This window comes from Helicoverpa zea, chromosome 13, assembly GCF_022581195.2.
Source record: "Helicoverpa zea isolate HzStark_Cry1AcR chromosome 13, ilHelZeax1.1, whole genome shotgun sequence".
NCBI classification, from domain to species: Eukaryota; Metazoa; Arthropoda; class Insecta; order Lepidoptera; family Noctuidae; genus Helicoverpa; species Helicoverpa zea.
This window is the reverse complement of record NC_061464.1, coordinates 5,588,450-5,608,456: the sequence shown is the minus strand read 5'-3', so window position 1 is coordinate 5,608,456 and position 20,007 is coordinate 5,588,450. Positions and strand designations below refer to the sequence as shown.

The 20,007-nt window shown below is 35.1% G+C and overlaps 3 protein-coding genes across 5 annotated transcripts in view; 1 reads left to right on the top strand and 2 right to left on the bottom strand.

Moving 5' to 3' along the window:
* Window positions 1-16,089, bottom strand: part of LOC124635653 — a 30,309-nt gene extending 14,220 nt beyond the window's left edge. The window contains exons 1-4 of one of the 3 annotated variants that reach the window (XM_047171590.1): window positions 15,660-16,084; window positions 14,833-15,036; window positions 10,149-10,187; window positions 3,469-3,579 (exon numbers count right to left, since the gene is read on the bottom strand). In XM_047171590.1, the coding sequence (XP_047027546.1) occupies window positions 3,469-3,579; window positions 10,149-10,187; window positions 14,833-14,944 (262 nt within the window). In that variant the 5' untranslated portion in view covers window positions 14,945-15,036; window positions 15,660-16,084. Of the gene's footprint in view, window positions 1-3,468; window positions 3,580-10,148; window positions 10,188-14,832; window positions 15,037-15,659 lie in introns of all 3 variants that reach the window. The other 2 variants (XM_047171591.1, XM_047171592.1) reach the window with 2 other exon arrangements.
* LOC124635652 lies at window positions 10,512-12,275 on the bottom strand. Its single transcript, XM_047171589.1, has one exon. It carries the CDS (start codon window positions 12,125-12,127, stop codon window positions 10,913-10,915), a length of 1,215 nt encoding a protein of 404 aa, XP_047027545.1. The 5' UTR covers window positions 12,128-12,275; the 3' UTR covers window positions 10,512-10,912.
* An 890-nt stretch (window positions 16,090-16,979) lies between the features above and the next one.
* LOC124635689 lies at window positions 16,980-19,794 on the top strand. The gene is made up of 7 exons (XM_047171641.1): window positions 16,980-17,415; window positions 17,697-17,725; window positions 17,939-17,985; window positions 18,073-18,161; window positions 18,411-18,443; window positions 19,031-19,154; window positions 19,576-19,794. The coding sequence occupies exons 1-7, from the start codon at window positions 17,328-17,330 to the stop codon at window positions 19,727-19,729; spliced, it is 564 nt and encodes a 187-aa protein (XP_047027597.1). The 5' UTR covers window positions 16,980-17,327; the 3' UTR covers window positions 19,730-19,794.
* Window positions 19,795-20,007: the final 213 nt, after the last annotated feature.

Sequence of the window (20,007 nt, the reverse complement as noted above, 5' to 3'; positions counted from 1 at the left end):
TTTATAGGGTTTATCGTTTATAAAATTTTGTCATAATAATTGCGTATTTTTTTGGGTCGGGGGTTTTTTTAAATTTATAATTTAATTTTATTTTATGGTTTTTTAAAGGAGCTCCTTAATTTTTCCTTCTTTTTATGATGGGTTCGCTATATGCGATCTCAGCCAAAGGAAGCTGTTTAACAATCCTCATGACAAACTGGCTCTGGGAGAATTGCACAGATTGAGAAACAATAAAGATTAACCTTTGGTGATCCAGGGTTATATACCATTCTAGGGTTTCATCCGCCATATCCCATTTCCAGCATTAGGTTCTTGTCAATTAGAAACATGAAGAGAACTAGTCAAGACAAATTAAACGAGCCCAAACTCGATGGGTTTACTAAAAGGCAGTTCAGGGTTACGTCTCCTATCTTCGTGTCCTAACAGCAGACCAGCTCAGTGGTTCTAGAAGACATTAGTATTTCAAATTTTAGATCCCACATATGCTTGCAAGTAAACTGAGCGTGTAACATTCCTATCACACTTAACCAACGAGCTGATGACCTTGAAGACCTGAACCGATTTCCACCAAACATAGCTAAGAACACTCCCGAATGACATTCCTTTCTAACAAAAATACCGCATTACAATCGGATCATCCGTTTGGGAGCTACGATGCCACATACACACACACACACACACACACACACACAGACACACACACACACACACACACACAGACACGTCAAACTTATAACACCCCGTCGTTTTTGCGTCGGGGGTTAAAAATAAATCTAAATAGTTATAAAGAGTGGCTAGACTCATAGAAAGAGGGCTAGGCTCCATCCTAAGCGTTTGAATTACTTGTTTTATGTAGGTTCTTTAGTAATACCATCCACACCTCATACCTTTCACACAAAAATTACAAAACGCTGATATTGCTGTAACATAGGAGATATATAGCATAAACAATTTCTCTTTATCCAGGTGCTAGAAGAAATACCCTCAAGAAACGGGTGAAACCGTTCACCTAGTGAGCCGGAGCACACAAGATAATCTAAAATCACCTCAAAGTCCACCAATCCGGTAATCTTCCACTGTTAATGGCTAAAGCGATTGTATTACGTGAAAGATACAGCCGAAAGCTACGATTAAGTACCTAATTACGTTGTAAGTAGCAGTTAATTACTTAACACGTTTGACTATCACTCGTGTCCGTTGAACCGAGAGAACTGGCGGACGGATCAATGCGACCAAATAAGTGACCTGTTACTTAAGGAGTGTGTATTTAGAATCGTGGAGTGTCAGCCGGTGTGGCATTTGGCCAACAGAAAGCTATCTGATATTTTATCTTGAGGAATGTTTACCTAATGACAAGGTACACTAAAATCGCTTCGCAGGTACGTACCTCGCATACTACATAGTTTAGAACAGCTTGGACAATACTTCCTAACTAATAATATTTATTAGTGATATGAACTATTCTAAAAACTACTGAAGTGGCAGAGGAAACCATATCCTCCCACGACACCAAGCCACATTCCTGTGATATTCCCATATCTGATTTTTAACGTATTTCTATATCTTCTGTTAGCTTAGGACGGTTAGTTTGTTGAACGGTAAGTGCTAATAAGGGCTTTCCCTTAACACATTATTATGTGACATGCAAAAAAGCGACCATTGTCATTCATGTTAAGTGATCATAAAAAGTTGGGTCACGTACTTCGACATTATACCCTTCGTCATCCCTTCAATTATTGACATAAGACAGTCTACGTTAAATGAAGTCCAAAAGAATTTAATGATTTTAATGACGTATAATATTTACAATATATGTAAAAACTATCCTAGTCAAAACCAAACAAAAATCTAAAACTAAAAAGCATGAGTGAAATGGTGGAGAAAAGGAAAAATTATACCGTGCAACAAATTGGAATATGCATACAAGTGCCGAAAATATAGTAAATAGTCCATATTATATTTTAAATGTATTATTTCCTTTAACTAAAACATCACTTTTCTATGAAAAGTCAACAAAGGAGCGGTTACCACAGAACAATTCAATTAAGGCAATGTAAAACATCCTGACCAATTTCCTAAGTGGTCACAAAACGTTAAGTTTACGATAGCCACATAGATCTATTTTCGATCTAGCTGTCTGTCTGTCGTGAAGTAATTGTCGTTAGAGGTATTTTATCTAAACTTTCACGTGTAATCTACGTCCAGTCTATATAGACTTGTGTCAACTTTAGCTTGATATAAGCACTTTCTCAGCTTTATATTAGCCTCTTTTAAAACTTTTTCTTTTTAATTATGACTGTTTTTTTCAGTATACTAGAGTACATAGCACCCTCTACAGGTTTTCTTTTACTAACTTCGGTAATGTTAACCCCTGCTTCAGAAGACCTTCCCCTAATATTTGCCTAGTATTTTTGACACCAAAAACAAAATATAAACCGTGTCCTGTTTTCGAAAACTAATCAATAAAGACACAGACCTTATGTTATGGCAACGCACCCGTTTCCCTAACTTCCCGTCAACAACGATGGTTTCCTACTCAACGACTTCCCCCTTTGAGCAAAATATAGAGTTACCTTGCATACAATGTTTAATTGATACCATACAACATATTAACACTTAATAAAAATAACGCTACAAATGCAATTGAAACTGACGTAAAAAGGACGTACATGCTTCCAATGGATATTTTTTTTACCTTTTTATTATTCAAAAGATATTTCGCAATGCGTCTGTTTGTACTATATTTTAGTTTATGAATGCAGTACTTACAATATTGAAAAATATATGACGACTGAACATAACTCAATTAGCTAAAACCCATTAAACGACAACAAAAAGAAACTAAGGGCGTTGCCGGGCTACAAAAATAGGTCAGTGAATACATTTACCGAACGGAATAAAATTTATGTCTCGGGAGCATGACATAGAAAAAATGTTTTATACATTACAGTTTAGAGCATTCGTCCATTCATCGGAAATACAACTGTTTCATAACACAATCGCACTATTGGTACATTTATTGACGTACTTGTAATATTAGATAAGAAACATAACACTAATGCGTCTCAAGTCTCAAGGGTGAACTGGATAATCCCAATAATATTATAAATGCGTCGTATTACTCAATCATGAAGAATCTTCAACGATTTAGATCAGCAATAGACATATCATAACCCAATGACCCAAAAAGTGGCTATAAAATTGGGGTTCGATTTTTATTTTTATGCTTTTTGTAAACTTCTTGTTATCTAACTTGTAATTGGGGCGGAATAAACAAAGAAGAATCTTTGAGCTAGTTAATGAAAATGTAATCTTCTCTTTTCGAACAAAAAAGAAAACTTGTGTCCAGAAGATGGTCAAAAAGAGAATGAAAAAGTTTGATTATGTCTTATCAATGAGTTTCTGTCATCAGCTTTCTAACAACATTATGTGAATAAAACCATAAGTATATGCTAATAGGTAACTTACTCGATGGTTGGAACTTGGATACGTCCGTCCCGCATTTCTCTCTGTTGTACAACAGTTTCTTGCAAACGCGCCATGGTCCGAAGTAGCCTTGGTCGAAGTTCGGATTGTCTACTGTAAATAAGAGAAAGAATGTTTATTAGCACAACTTAAGATATTTTTATAAGTTTTATTGTCATCATCATCATCTCAGCCATAGGACGTCCACTGCTGAACATAGGCCTCCCCTTAGATCTTCACAGATACCTGTTGGAAGCGACCTGCATAGTTTTATTGTAATTGACGGTTATGTTACCATCACAAAGTAGAGTTAGTTTTTGTTAGTGAAGAACTATAAAGAATATTTTTAAAGTCAATGAAGGGACAGTTATGTAAGACCTTTACGTCCAAGCAGAGATAGCAGCATACCGAGAAATAAATATTCACAACTGAATTGAAACAGAGTAATCCTATCTTTTTTAAAAGTCTGTTAAAATGTTGCGTGAATAACGTGGGCCAAAGTTAGTTTCGTTAGGTTTACAAGCTGAAGCAACTGAATTTTTTATTATGTTTGCCAAAGACTTAAGACCTCGCACACTTGCCGAGGTAAATGAATGTAGCCTATGTGATAAAATAACTACGTTACTTGTCATTGTTTTAAGGTGCCAAAAATGTACTTGAATTATTTTTAGTTTAATTTATATTCAATCGTTGTGTTAATATAATGTCGTCCCTCCAAAGACGACCTGTCTTTAATAATTAAAATATTATGAAAACAAAACAGAAAGTTTTTAATGCCTGTTTCTCGGAGTACCAATAACCACAACGCATAGGTATATGTCCAGCAGTGGACTGCGATAGGCTGATGATGATGATGATGATAGGTATATGTCTCGCGTGATAATGACATAAAGCATTATCGTAGTAGTATTCTACAAACCTCCACCGTGCTCTGTTAATTGACAAGCTCCACAATCCATTAATGGATGATAAGTATTAAAATAAATTGCAAAGACAAACTGTCACCCAAGGCTACTCAATTACGTCACAGCAAAATATGTAGGCCCCTAGATTTAATCACACGTTGAACGTGGACGCTAGTCTTGATAAATATAGGAAAGTAGCCACCGGCACTGGGCCAGCATTGCTGGAAAGCCGCAAAATTATGCTGATAAACAACATTGCTATCATTTACAAGCTTTTCCCATTTCCTTTCAATGTCTTAGTTATCATGGTCGCTTTTAGAATACTTCTCAGACTACCTAATAAAATGAATAGATTGATTTCTTGGAGCACTACCAATTATTTTTTGTCCGAATAAAAGAATCTATCGGGCCTAGGTACTATATGTATTGACTACTCATGAAGGAGGTCAAGGAGATATTGAAGAATTCTTATAGACATGTGACGTAACGTAACAATATTGACTTGGCATCCAAACGCAAATCATTGACGGCCTCAAAACCACCTACACATACACAGATTTCGACGCAACAATACCTTAATAAAGCAAATAAATATGTTTACTAAGAGCTCCACAGTATCTAGTCAGCTCTTTACTCGACATATTGCAGGTATTGAAAAATCTTGACAAAAGTATATAAGTACATGTAGCATTTAAACAACTACGCAAAGGAGGAAACGATCTTCGAACATACCTTGGATTATTTCATGGTGTTTCAATGTGAATGTTTGTATATTGTATTACAATTAGTGAACCCATCAAAGAATTTGGAGGTCATGTTACGGAGGAGGTAAATAGGAATTTAGGAATACTATGACCATCAGCCTGTCAACTGTGCAGAATCCATTGAATGCCTGCAAATCTGAAGGCCGGCGACACGCTAAGAAGGGTACAGTGGGCCTCATCACGATTTCCTGGCTGTACACTAATTAAATTCATAGTGTGTTGCGAATGAGACCTTGCTAATTGTCTAACGAGAATTGCCCGTCTCTTTCGTCCTCTTTCAGTCTTTGTCAAGCACGTAAGCCTAGAATTCAAGAAGCACACCGAACACCACTTATCGATTTTACTACAGCGGCTATGAATCTTTTATAGAGGTATGATCGTAGTCACAGTCATGTCACGTACTTTGCAAATGAAACATTAAAATCTAATTAATTGTTGAGTTTCTGATAGCAGCTATTACACATTTACGATCATTTACCTAGTTAGTGGCTTCTAGAAAATGCAATTATCTCAAGAAGTGATGTCATTAATTACTTAATATTTAAATTATTTTTCTAGTGAATTAATTAATATCAATAATATAGAAAGTGAGAGGCGTTAGTTAGTAGGTACTCGTTTGTCAACACACTGTAAGAAAGAGCAAATGGCATGGAGCTATGCCACTTGAAGCTAGAGATCAGCTGGCTCCTCAGGACATATTATGCTAAACAAAAGGACATATTACGCGCAAACACAGGTGCACTATGAATTGAAACTGTATTATCGATAGAATAGTCCCTCTCTGCGGCAATCTGCGCAAAGTAGTCTCTTGCGACTACTAGACTAATGAGGCATATGCACTTCATTAATGATGGAATGAGTCACAAGTCACATGTCAATTGATTACATGATGACCGACATTCACCTAACGTTCGGGTCAACAATGCATTTGACGGGACTACGTATGTTGAAAGAATTGATCAGAATTGCACGTAACGTAGATTATCGTAAATTAAAAAAGACTAGCAACATGAAAATTTATGACGCTTTTAATAAAAAAAAAATACAGGCTTTAAGAGATTTCTATCATTTCAAATTTAACACGGGTCGTCTGCTAAGGTAGAATAAGTAGCGTTTCGAAAGTATCAAATGCATTAATTTAATATTTATGACAGTTGCAGAAGCCAATCAATACAGAACGGTTCCTGAGTTTTGAAACGAATTCTCTCTTGTGAAAGTTTTTGAAATTCTAAAGTAAATATCTATGTAAATAAAATTTTGAGTTCTAAAGTGGGGTATATCTAAGGGGGAGGCCTATGTTCAGCAGTGGACGTCCTATGGCTGAGATGATGATGATGAAATGTGTATACGCTCACTCTTCTAAATATGAAAAACTATTTTCTTACACTCCGATTTTCGCAATCCCGAAAAGTTCATAATTGCTTAGAGAAGAATTAAATCTCTCGTTGGGATTTTTTAATATCGTTCGTATAACGAAGTACCTATTACCCAAATTCCGACTAAATTATATAAAAAAAAAAACCAATTCCTCAGTAATCTGCAATATTAGGTATACATTTTCAACATTTTTTGAATCGGAATTCTGCACCCCGACAGAAGTATACTTAATATGCAAATTCGGGATCGGCGCATTGCAGAAAAAACTGGAATGCAAATAGTCATCAGAATATAGAGAAAGCGACCGTAAATGGATATTCGTGATATTTTTATATTCTGTTCAAAAATTTTTCGATAATTCTATGCAATTATCTGTCTGTCTGTGTCCATCTAAAGACAGCGAATCAACATAGTAGTGTTTAAAGGCGTTCGTGACTGCGATTGTAATTTACAGCGGCGAGGCAGAATATAACTGTGAACGTTAAAGAACTCTGCGCAGAGGATCAATAGTGTGCTCCTATACGCCTAGAAAATAACACATCAATGAAATAAAAGGACGATGGACGACGAAAAAAAAAAAGTTTTGAATATTGTGCACGTCTGTAACAACACTTGCTATATGTCTCTGTTTCGTGTCTCTTATAAACGTTTGTGTTTATTGATGTTGATGTGCCTTAATACTATATAATACTAAATTGTTGATAAAATAATGTACAACCAACACTGGATGATATTAAAATAAATGAAACAAAAGGTTAATATCTTTAGTAATAAGCAGAAACGCTTGGACTTCAGGAATGTATACGGTATTTTATAACTCTAATTTCAACTTCACAATGACAAGAGATATCAGTAATAGATACCTACATCTTGTTAATTAATGGTGTTATATAGCGCCAACATCTTAATTAATTAATACTGCCTACTGAACCACAAACGATTGTAAAAAAGGAATGCATAACAGTCTGTTAAAAATGAACTGTTACAAATACTAGACTTGACACTTCATTTAGCATCAATGTCACGGACAATGAAGACACTGAAGACTAATCATTAAACAAAAAGAATTGTATGAAAAAACCTTCTTTTTTAGGACCTTCGCGTATCGTGCTTGCGATTGAGCCGAGGTCGTTGCCTGTCAGTAAAAAATGACGCTGTCATGCTGACCATTGATCGCTTGGTTCGAGATGACGAGCCTACAACAGTTACACGAAACACCATTGTAAGTTACATTTCATCGATGATAAGAAGAAAATTAAAGCAGATTATATGATGTCAGATGTACCGTTTCACGCGCTGCGCTCAAAACAGTTTCTTATTAATTGGGAATTTGGGTGCTCAAGTAGGAAATTAAAATTCTTTGGCAAATTAATCTGTTTGCATTATTTATTGGACAGCGACTGTTTATTAGACATGCATTGATATAAAATTAATAAGCTAACATTTTTCTATTTTAGGTCCATTATTACCGTGGGCGAGAATTATAGCTTGTCGTCTGAGAACCGATGTAATGGCGCAATTATACGGAAGACCTGTTGTTAACTTTAATTTTACGGTGGTATTTACCAACTGATAGTTATTTCATGTACATTAATTTGAGAAGTTTATGTTTTTGCAATTGAATATTCCGAAACTTTGTTGGTGGTTAATGTTCGATATGGATCCCAACATATTGTGACCAGAAAAGGATGAATTTGTCGGGTTTCTGAGACCTTTAATTTCAAGCGTTTAATTTCAAGGAGAATGTTGTGGTATTATTTAAGTTAGAAAAATTTTTCTTTAACCTATTGAGCCTTTTAGTCTTATCATAATTAAATTATAATGTTTGTGCAAACTACTCATTATTATCAATTATCCTGTAGTTGCGAATAGTACGAATCAAAGCAAAGATTTTTTTCTAGTACCTATTGTGATTTGAATGTCCAACAACTACAAAATCCGCTTACAACGTACGTGACGAATACAAAGTGATTTAGCATTAACTACCTATATATATACTAACTTTAAATATTCTAGAAAGGTTGAATGCACGATGTGGTATAAATTAGAAAAAAAAAACAAGTCCATAACAGCGACCGCTGGCACATCTCCCACAAGTTTTGTCACAAAGGTCTCCAGGGTCAATAACCCGTTTGGCGGGCGTGCCACATTTTTTAGTGCACACTGAATATACCGTCCTAAGTAAGCACAGAGAGCAGCCTTAGCATTAATTATTACAATGTAAATGTAATAAAGTTAGTAACGGTGTTAAATCAAACTTAAAAGTTATCTTATTACAGTTACGTCTGCAGAATTTGACACGAAATTTACACTATCTCCAAATTTTCTGTAACTAATTTTACTTGTACTAGGAAGTAAAAGTGAAAAGTAATTTTGGCGCAGATAGTTTTACCTATTTCAAACTATTCTAAAAAGTGTAATTACTGCAAAAAATCGAAATGGATTTATAAATGTCTATCCTACCACAATGCTTCGAAAATAATAAAATGACTATGATTTTCCCGTGTACACGAAGCTAGTTTCTATAAGATTTGACGAGCAATCATTGATGTTATCTTATAAATAACTAAGGTAAGTTAGAAAGGCGAAGGTTTCAAAGGTAACAGTAGACGTAGGTAGGAGCGTGGTTTGGCCCACTTTGAGCGCGCATGAGCTTGGGACCATACTTCCGTTGTGTGCCCTTAGATAAAAAGAGACACAGAAACACACACAAACAAAGCGTTTTTCCTATCTGCATAGTAGTATTATGTATACATATGAAGGTTGTATACAAAAAATGTGAAGACATGTTTGGAAAAGGAAGCCTTAAAAGAATTATATTATCCGGCAAAAAAGTGATATCGTTGCTAAATCATGTAATGTAGCTGAATTTTGTTCCTTTTTCGTTTCTGTATTATTAATCAAGTACGTATGTATCGCTTTCAAATGTTTTACGAGAAAGAATGCATTTATAGTATATTGCAGATAGCAGACATGCAGTTACTAATTCAACACGTTTGCAAAAGGAACACTTGATATTTTAAAGTTCATTTTAAGATTCATAAGGCCAATTGGAGCGAACAAGTGCATCTGTTTATAATAAGGCAGATTCTAATGGATGATAACTACACTGAAGTACGTAACTAGCGTAATCTGACTGCAGTTCTTTTAAGTGTGAGTGTATAGCCGTGAGATACCTTTTTGCATGTGTGTGCGTGGGTCATATTCCGCATCTAATATTGTAGACTAACACCTTTTATTATCTTTCAATCCGGTTTTTATACGTGCACGGTTATTTGTTTACTGATGAGACTGTTACGAGATAAGACACGTTTTAGATTATTGCTTTCTAACTAGTTGCGGTTTGACGTAGCGATTCCAACTACTTACAATCTATCAAACTATTTGTACAATCAGCGAAAAAGGCGATTATTAAGTAATTAAAGATACAAATTAAATAAGCTTTGTGGATTTGAATAGGTATTGTGATACTATAATGATCCATGCTATGTACTCAATGCAGTTTGTGATCTTCATCATTATAGTATATAAAATCATTATAAGTAGATCGATAAAACCTTCACCACAATAGTTAATTGCATTTTAAGTGTAAGTGTATCGATTTTGCCAATCACCAAGAAACGGATTGCATACTTACAATAGTACCCAGGGACTGAGAGTTGAAAGTCAGAATCATCTGAAAGCATTAGTTTTTTATACAAATCTAGGTGCATACAAAGCAATTACTAGTGACTAGTGACATTAAAGTGTATAGGCCAATCAAAACAGTAAGGTGTTTCACACACGACACCGTGTTCCTTCGAGGCAGGCGTAGGTCAAGGATCTCCTGTTATTCTACCTTCTATGAAATTCAGTCGTATCTTTCACATGGACCGTGCGGAGAACCGCTGCGGGATTATGTCGTGTGTGAATCGTCTAACAGTAACGTCACGTTATAAGTTATAACTTATATATGTTATGGACCATGTGATTAATTCGGGCATTATTAATAATAAATAAATAAATAAATAAATTGTTTATTACTTCTCTTTGAACATCATTTTACAATATTTTGCTAATTCTAAAAAGTGCTGATGTATAATTTGCCCGAACTAGGTAAAAACCTGTGTCTCGGGCGTAAAAGTGCTTATTATAATATTTATAGCTAATTAACAATAAATTGCTGCTAGTTACTAAAAACTAGGTCAATGTGACAAATACAGAGTTATTACACATGTTTGTTATAATGCTTACATACTAATTAAAATATCCATATTGCGTACCTACAATATTACATACAATATTTGAGTGTAAATATGCGGGCCTAAAAATAATCAGTAATCCACTATCCCTAAGTAAAATATGAAATTATATAATGTGTAGAAATGATTACAGCTAAATATTATCTCGAGTTTGACGCTATCAGACGCCTTTATAGTCTACGGAGTTGATGTACCTATATTCAGCGGCTTTTCTAGCAGGGCATTCGGAATCTCCCGTTTTGTGATTGTAGGGTTTTTTAAAGCGCTTACAGGTTGCACATTTCGGCGGTTCTTCCTTTGAAGAGCACTCTTGAGTCGCGTGTCCCTCTCCTCCACAGTGGCCACAAGTAGAGGTAGCAGATTTGCATGTCTTGGATGCATGACCATACTGCTGACACTTGAAGCACCGAGTCACAAGGGTGAAATCATGTACCGGGCACGACGTCCAGTTTATGTAAAGCCTGTTCTGATTTACTAGGACTTTCCGGATGCTGGCTGGAACTTCAACAATATAGTTGCAGCTGTCAGCATCCCTTTTTCCTGACTTGTGGCTTAGTTTAATTGAGGTCAAAAAGGTATCCTTGGTCAATGTTGGAAGTTTGTCTACGATATTTTGGTCATAAATACTTTTGAAAACTTCTTTCTCTGCCATATCAGTGGGTACCCCAATAATTATAATGCGAGGCTTCCGCTTCTGAGGTTCATCAACAGTAAGTGCAGATGTGGAACGCTCGACAGTCTCTTTCACTTTTAGCATGTCATCCTTAGTCTCTGTGCTTATGATAACACCTCCGTTTCTTGTTTTCCAAAGTCCACGTACCTTTAGCTTCATTTCCTCAGGGCATACAATTTTTTGGACTAAATTTTTGGTCTCTTCACTGGTCTTAGTATGGTCACTAGGATATATAGCGACAGAGCTGGTTGCATGAGGCATAATAAGGCTTTTTGTACCCTTCACCATGTCTGCGAAGGATGTGCTTTCCGGCTTATGTTTGATGAGAGTATCTTGTAGTTCCTGCTTGATCTCAGTCAAACTACTAGCGAGGTCTTGATTTTCCTTCAACGTTTGCAGGGTGGCGTAGTTCTGAAGGGCTTTATGTTTCAATGACTGATATTGCACAGCCATTTGAGAGACTCCGTATCCGACTTTGCGACAAAGGCTAGTGACTCTTAGTTTTTGTTCGGAATTCATCTTGCCTTCCGAAACCGTGATCGAAACCTCATTCAGGCACTGCTCAATACTAGACATCCAGGATTGAATTTCAGGAGTAGAAAAAACCTCAATTGTTTCATCCTGTGCGTGACTTCTGGGTGTTGCTGCTGGTGGCGATGAGCAATGTGGCAGTCCGCCACGGTGGGAGGGGCTTCTATCCATAATTGTAGATCACTTTTTGTCCATATTTGTAATAAATACTGTATAATTTCACAACAAAAACGCTATGACTCTAAAACTAGGTCACAATAAAAAAATTGTTAATTACGCTATTTTTAAGTTGCTTGATGAGCACGTCTGTGTTCGTCGATTAACGCTAATCTTTTTTTTTAAATGCCCGAGCATTATGAATAATGTCTAGCTTTATCGGGCCAAGTGATTAATAACTATCTTAACTTCATTATTTATCACATTGCACGGGCATTATTATATTGCTACATGACAGTTGGGCAATTTGATAATAAAGCAAAAAATTGAAGTTAGTGACGAAAACGTATCCCACGTAACAGTTGCCCGGGTAACTGGGTTGAGGAGGTCAGATAGGGCAGTCGCTCCTTGTAAAGGACTGGTACTCAGCTACATCCGGTTAGACTGGAAGCCGACCCCAACATAGTTTGGGAAAAAGGCTCGGAGGATGATGTGACGAAAACTTATCGCTGCAAAACCGACTCCACGTAGTCTTGTCTGTCCTACCCCTAGAGTGCAATTCAAAACCGCGTAAGTGTGGAGGGGCGAGGCGGCCTGCGAGCTGAGGCGCAGGTAGTTTTAACGCTCGCCGACGCGGCTGAGGCTGGCCGGCTCAGAGCCGGCCAGCAAGCCGAAGCTGCGGCGGTGAGCGTGAAAACCATCTGCGACGATAAGCTCGCATGGGACCGCCGGAGCCCCGCAGCACCGGAGCCGTGACAGAAGCCATGCTTGCTGCATGTTGCTTGCTTACATTTTAAACGTACTGAGTTAAAAAATTAGAAGCTAAATAAATAAATTTTATGATGTCATTTAATAGTATTTTAGAAGTTTACTGTTAGAACGCATGCTACAAATTTAGATGCTAAAAAATAACCATCATGCGGAGTTGTATTTAGAGCGGTTTACTTAGAAGATAACGAGTGGCTGAGATAGTATTATTTAGATGCTCGTTAATTGTGGCTGACTTAGTAATTTAGAAGGCAACATACATTATTCGGGGCGAATAATTATATTAAAAAGGAGCCTGTTTAATAAGCACCCTTTAAATATGACTTTCCTTAACTTTTAAATGCAAAAACTAGTGGATTTTTAAGGCAGAAGTCCTTCATAATTAATCCAAATCATGAGGCTGATTATTTAAGTGGTTTAATATTTAGTTTATTTTAAATTAAATGGCAATAACAATAAAAAATTGAATATAAATATGTTATTACTTTGCTTGTATTACTTTGCCCAAAAGGTCACGGGCAATATGTATAGTGCCCGGTCAATTTGATTATTTGAATAATTATTATCAAATTGCGCTCTCATATTGGGCATTTTTCATAATGACCGGGCATTATGTATACTGCTCAATTTATCACTTGGTCCATAACATATATATAACTTATAACGTATGACGTCACGACGAGTAAGTTGTAGTCAAGACGTAAGTGCGAAGTCAGGGAGCACAGAAAATACGCGGGGTGTGGACGGCGGGGGGACTTACTATTTTGGTTTGCCTTTTACTAATATATTGTAATTCTACTTATTAACAACTAAACAACACAAAATATACAATTTTAATTGTAAAATAAAGTAAATATGCAGTTGTAGAAATATTTTGAAGCTCTTTATATTAAATCATTATGTGAAAAAAGATTTCTATGTAGGTAAGTATTTGTATTGTAATCACTTGAATAACAATGTAAGATATTTTTGTCCTTAAAAGGAAGGAAACAAACAATTCTGGAAATTGTTTTATCGTTTTTCCTTGTATCCGCGTTAGCATTAAACTCCGAAGGAAAATAGGTATATCATAAGCTAATACATAATTATGCCCAGTGTCTTTTGAGTAAAAAAAAAAATAACATCAGGTCCATACTTTTCTGATTTGCCAAAAATAAAAATAAGAAAAAAATTAACTGATCAAGAATTTATTTTATTGATATTAAAACAATAGTTGCAACTGTACTTTTTTAATGCCATCAATTGAGTATACTATGAAAGTATTCAGGTAATTGCTATGAATTATATGAACCAATGTTTCATTATTAACTTGTATACGGAAAGATCTTGTATACGGAATTCTGAAATAAGCACTAAAGCAAATTTGAGTCAGCAGCGTCATGTAACCCTGGGTTTACATTAGCCTACATTAAAACAAAGCATGTCTGATTCATTAAGTTCTATTGTATTTCGTGTATTATATTCATTCAGGTAACATAATATGGTAGTTTGTCTTTTCATATTGTTTTCAGTGTGCAAGTATGTAATTAGACTGTGAAATGATCAGTATTAATTAACCATCGAGATAAATGCGGCACTGTATTATTAAATCAGCCGTGCATAGCTTTTTTATCTTTTTTACAGTGATCAAGAACATGCTCTATATTTTTCTAGCTTTTAATGATACTTTGTTAATTACTTGAAGTAGGTGATTAACTAAATACAAGTGATTCATGTATTATACATTTGTGTATTACTCTAATTATTATTATTCATTAGTATGCAAAACTTGTGCAAATTACAAAATTGGTGATTATGTTTTATTACTAATGTATATACATTTAATGCAACAGTTTTTGGTTACTAACATATTAACCTACGAGCTTCTTTCAGGTCAAACTAACAATGCAGGAAAGTAATACACCATAAATTAGAGATAGGTATTAAATAAAAAACTTTGTTTCAATACTCACAGCTATGGAAGTTTCCCCAGGTAGGAAGGCCCACTGCGATGGCACCGACTACGAAGCAAATGAACCCCAGTGCCACCACTGCTATTGAATAAAGAGCCTTGCCACTGGCCATGGCTACATGTCAGCCGACTTCATGGAATGTTCCGGACTGCATCAGGGCTGGTGGCCACTTGTTCGGTGTGTTTGAATTCTTGATGCGCACATCTGCAGAGGAATAATATTTAAAGTTGATTCTAGATTCACTTGTTTTAATAATTGAACCGCTAAAAGTTTCTTTATGTTTTGGAAATGGTTGGACAATGAGGTTTTTTTAAGGAGAATAAGTTTACAGAACCTACACCAGAAGTGTGTCCTAACTGAAGTAATGATGGTAAAAACACACAACATAGATTTTAGCTGCTTTAAAGTTGGAAATAAATCAGATTCAGTTGAAGCAGTTCCTCCTCCGAGCCTTTTTCCCAACTATGTTGGGGTTGGCTTCCAGTCTATCCGGATTCAGTTGATGTAGTTATTAGTTTAAAAAAATCTGTACACTTAATTATTATCGAAGTGCAATCGATATTTAAACTGGTATCATAAACATTATTTAGTAATTAAAGTACACAAACCGGTCTTCATCCGATACTAGCACAAAGGAATGTCAAATCAAAACATTTCGGCACAACGAATATTATTATCAATCCTATTGGAATGCACAACAATGATTTCCAATTAAAATCTCACTAGAAACCACCCAGTGGGAACTTTTCATCGTGTTAATTGAACCATACAGCGAACAGTTGGTATCTAAGGCTAGAAACAGTTATTTTAGCGTAACTTTTACTCACGTTTACCTTGCGAACTCGTCTCGTTGAAGAAATCACACGAAAATCACTCAACTATGCAACTGACAATCGATTTTGATTGGAAAACTTTTCCGTATCAACATCTCTTTTGCACACACGAACTCATCGAAATAAAACACTTGTATTTTTCACGTGAATGCACAAAAGTTTGTTCACGATTCAAAATTCGAAACACGACACACCTTTTTAGCACTCCCAATGGTTACTTTATTTATGACTTTCCAAAACAATTTATCACACTCTAGAATATTGCTAGTAGATTGTAATGTTTCACGAAATATAATTCCACCTAGCCACACAGATTAACTTCGTGATATCAATCTCTGTGAGAAAACTCGGACTATAATTTTGGGCACGGGCCATAGAACGCGCGCGCCGTGGACGTGGTCGGTAAATAAACTGGTTTTTTGATTTCAACTTCTTGACTCACTCAATTCTTGAGCGAGCGAGCTACGCCGCGTTGCAACCACGGGATTCAGACAATTAAGTGAAATATTGCTATTTCGCTCTAACGGAAAACCTATATACTGTATTGTGTAAGTTAGATAAGGATAACAACAATTTTAGTAAGAATTTCATTACCTATTCGTTGCATTCAATGTGCACTCATTGAATGATTAGATGAACATCGCTTTAAACTTAAATTCATCAAATTGTGTTTGATTTATTTGCTCGTAAGTAACTTGACAAATAATGTAATACAGTCGTAAAACATTAAATATTATCATTTGTTTTTGCTACTTCTTGCGATTGAGAATATGTAACATGTTTCTGAACGAAAAATTACATTTCGTTATACTCAATATTTATTGTTGAACGAAAGCGGGAATTCATTGCGTCACTTAAAAGCCCGGGAATATTTAAGAAAAATCTAACACGTTTCAGAATTTTGGAAATTGATATTATTGTATCTTTATTTTTAGTACACAAATACAAAACATCATAATTTTACGATACCTACTAAAACGTATCATATCACATAAACATAAAAATAAACATATCATATCATAATGTTAGACAAAATGATATTTTCTATACTAATATTCTAATATTATAAAGAGGACTTTGTTTGTTTGTTTGGTTGTAATGGATAAACTCAAAAAGCTCTTCATCTATGAGGGACTATAACGTAGAACTACACCCAGAAGCACATAGAACTCCTTAAAAAAGAGAGTATACAAAGTGCAGTGGTAGCGCGGGCTTCTAGAATTCAACTTCATGGGCACAGGTTTGATAGTTCTTACGTGAAAGCCCGGAAGGCAGAGTGTCTTTCACATTTTTTTTTTATAATATCAAAGAGTATAGCAAACTTTCGGAATGGGTGGATAAACTGCACGGTGAAGATTAAATAAAATAACTCCGTTCGTAAGCCGAATGGCAGCGAGGTCATACATCTATTTCGGTAACCCACGCTTCTGAGAGGGATACTCTTTGGCTAAAAGGTGCAAACCAAACAGTAGTATTTTGCGCTGCTAATAATTTCTATTGAAAAGCAATACAACAAAGTACTTAATTTCTATCAGTGAAATATTGAGTGCGCTACATATTATTAATAGACTCTTTCGTAACATTGTATCAAATAGGATTTAAGCAGGCGGCTTTGTGTGGTTAATAACAGGACACAACTTCATTCAGAAGTGATACCTAAATATGATGCAAGTACGGACAGATTCGGTGCGGATAATGTTTTGTAACAGTATTTTTCTGTTTTTTATTCTTATTTGCAACGCGATTGCCAGTAAGTGATTTTTTTTCGTTTATTTATATTCTCTAAGATCTAGAACTGAAATTATACCCTCTGATTGAGTGGCTTGTGCCGTGTCATCTGCTATAAATGTTTTAGTGTAAAATGATTTTACTTAACTTTGTTGTAATAATTATCATGTTATGAAGATTTGCCAGTTATTATTGATCTATTAATTACATACATACTTTTCCTTCAGCAAGACCTCATCTCCTTTGCCAGCCTACAATTGCGAAAATATTATTTTTAAGTTATATTTTTTTTCTGTTACACAGTTGCAGAAGACACTTCAACCGAAAATGTAGTAAGTACCTACCTATTAAACAGCAGTGAATAATTATAAGTGCAGATTCTAGTAAAATATGGTGGCAGAAATATCATTTTTTTATAGTAGATTTAATATGAAAGTTAACACGATAGGTATGTACCGAATGGCAAACAAAGTCACATTTGACCCTTCAAAATTTAGACCTTCCTAGGATTTTAATTTATAATAACAGATTTAATTATTTTGCAGATGCAATTGCCATCGGACAATGAAACTTCGAAATGTGGATGTGACGAGTGCGTAAATAAATAAATAATTTTCTGTCGTGTGTTTTTTTAATTTAATTTTTTGTGTTGTCCTAAAAATAAATATAACTTTTTCAGAATGTTTGTCTACGATGCCGTTAATGACAGATGTATGGTGAATTTCAAAAAAGTTTTGAAAAAAGTCATGGTACCTTACGCTAAGGCTGGTAAGTAAATTCTTAATGATAGGTATATCCGGTATCATATGGAAATAAAAAAGGAAAATCTAGGAAAATAATCATATGGACATAAAGCATGACCTTACTTGTGAAAACTGGTAAAAAGTAATTGTGTACCTAAGTAAGCGTTTTAACATTGGCAAGCAATGCATCTACACATACCTTTGTAGCAGGTCTTTACTCGGTCCTTCTAATCGTAAAAATACGAATGTTACTTAATTGTAAATTGATTTACAGATGTCAACTCTTTACCCGATGATGAATTAGCAAGTAAGTCTGATAGAACAAGATCAAGCATTGAGTTTAAATGCATTTGTGTAAGAAATTCAAACGAACGAATAATAGTAGTAAAAACACGACCATTGTAACTATTCCTGCACTAAACAAAATGCTCGAAGTTCAGGATTTTGTTGTTTGTGGCTTCAGTAATCTCTACTAATATTAAATAAGATTTACTAAGCTTATTATTGAAAATAAATCGCAACTGTTTTCTGCAATAATAAAAAAAAAATGTTCTCGGCTGATCTCATAGAATAGAATCCAACTCCGCTACTTTTTGCACCGTTTTTTTATTGCTTTCACTAAAAATGTAATGTGGCTTGATTGTTAACTAATCCTAAATAACATGTTTTTATAACACCGATCTGCTATGGCAGATTTATAGTATAGCGCTGTATATTGATATATCTATGGACTTTGTACAACAAGTCATGATTATAAAATGAGTCCTCTCACTTTGGATGTGGCAAGAAGATACCTATAAACATATATCTAAATTCTACTGATTAAATCCCATGCCTACATTCAATGCGCTTTTTTATCCAACAATTTGAGCCTATTTGATTTTTTATTTCCAGGATCAATTTACGTCGAAGGTGAAAATCTATTCAGAGGGATCATGATCTCAGTAATCCTGTTCATAGCGTGCGCAAGTGCTTGTGTTCTAGCTGCTTGCATCTACTGCTGCAGAATTAATTATTCGTAAGTGCCAACTATTTGATGTAAGGAATGATGCTTCTCTGAAAAACTTAATTATTAATTGCTGTAGTATCGTGCCTAGGATGATTCGCCAACTATTGAAATTAAAAAAAAAAACACATCCAAATTTCAACAGAGAAGATGGCTGGAGCGTACCACCAGCTTGGAACCCCATCATAGAAATTATTATATCAAAATTCAAGCCAAAAACTGCTGGACCTAACTAGTACCTAACTAGTATTTAAGTAAAAATAAGTATACCTATTTTAGTACCTAACTAAGATATCAAGACGCCAACACCTTAGTCTGTCTGTGACCATGGATGTTGTAAAGGATCCGAAACGTCAGGATTAAATAATATTAATATAACCGAGATAAAATCCGTAAAAGTAGTTTTATTTAAAAGGCATTTTTTGTTTTACAGGGATTGGACATTGAAACATAACGTTAAGGCTCTGGCAAAGAACCTGAAAACAAACTACGATCCTAAGAAAATGTCTCCAAAGCCTGCTCCATTACCAGCGATATCTGAAAGCTGTAGCGTCGTTGTGGAACCAGCGGGTGTCTTTGTTGCTTAATTTACTAAGTGAATAAAATTTTGTATCAATAACTAAAAGTAAATAATACATTGATTCTCGCAGTACATTTTTTGTTATATTATTTGATTCTTTTATCTATAAGGATGAAGAGCGCTGCTTTATTTTTCATTCTAATAAGACCCATTCATCTAAATACGGAAAATAACGAAATTACAAAAGGTGATGATTGTCAGTATATAGTTACGAGCAATGTACCTACCAAACTGTTTCAAAATAGGACGTTTCTGAACGAAACACTACCAAACGCTCTCACCTTA

Bases quoted from the DNA above. Each gene is read 5' to 3' on its own strand.
- LOC124635652 (XM_047171589.1), bottom strand. From the start codon at position 12,127: ATGGATAGAAGCCCCTCCCACCGTGGCGGACTGCCACATTGCTCATCG.
- LOC124635689 (XM_047171641.1), top strand. From the start codon at position 17,328: ATGATGCAAGTACGGACAGATTCGGTGCGGATAATGTTTTGTAACAGT. The intron at 17,726-17,938 runs GTAAGTACCTAC...ATTATTTTGCAG, and splicing joins ACACTTCAACCGAAAATGTA to ATGCAATTGCCATCGGACAA. The intron at 17,986-18,072 runs GTGCGTAAATAA...TAACTTTTTCAG, and splicing joins TCGAAATGTGGATGTGACGA to AATGTTTGTCTACGATGCCG.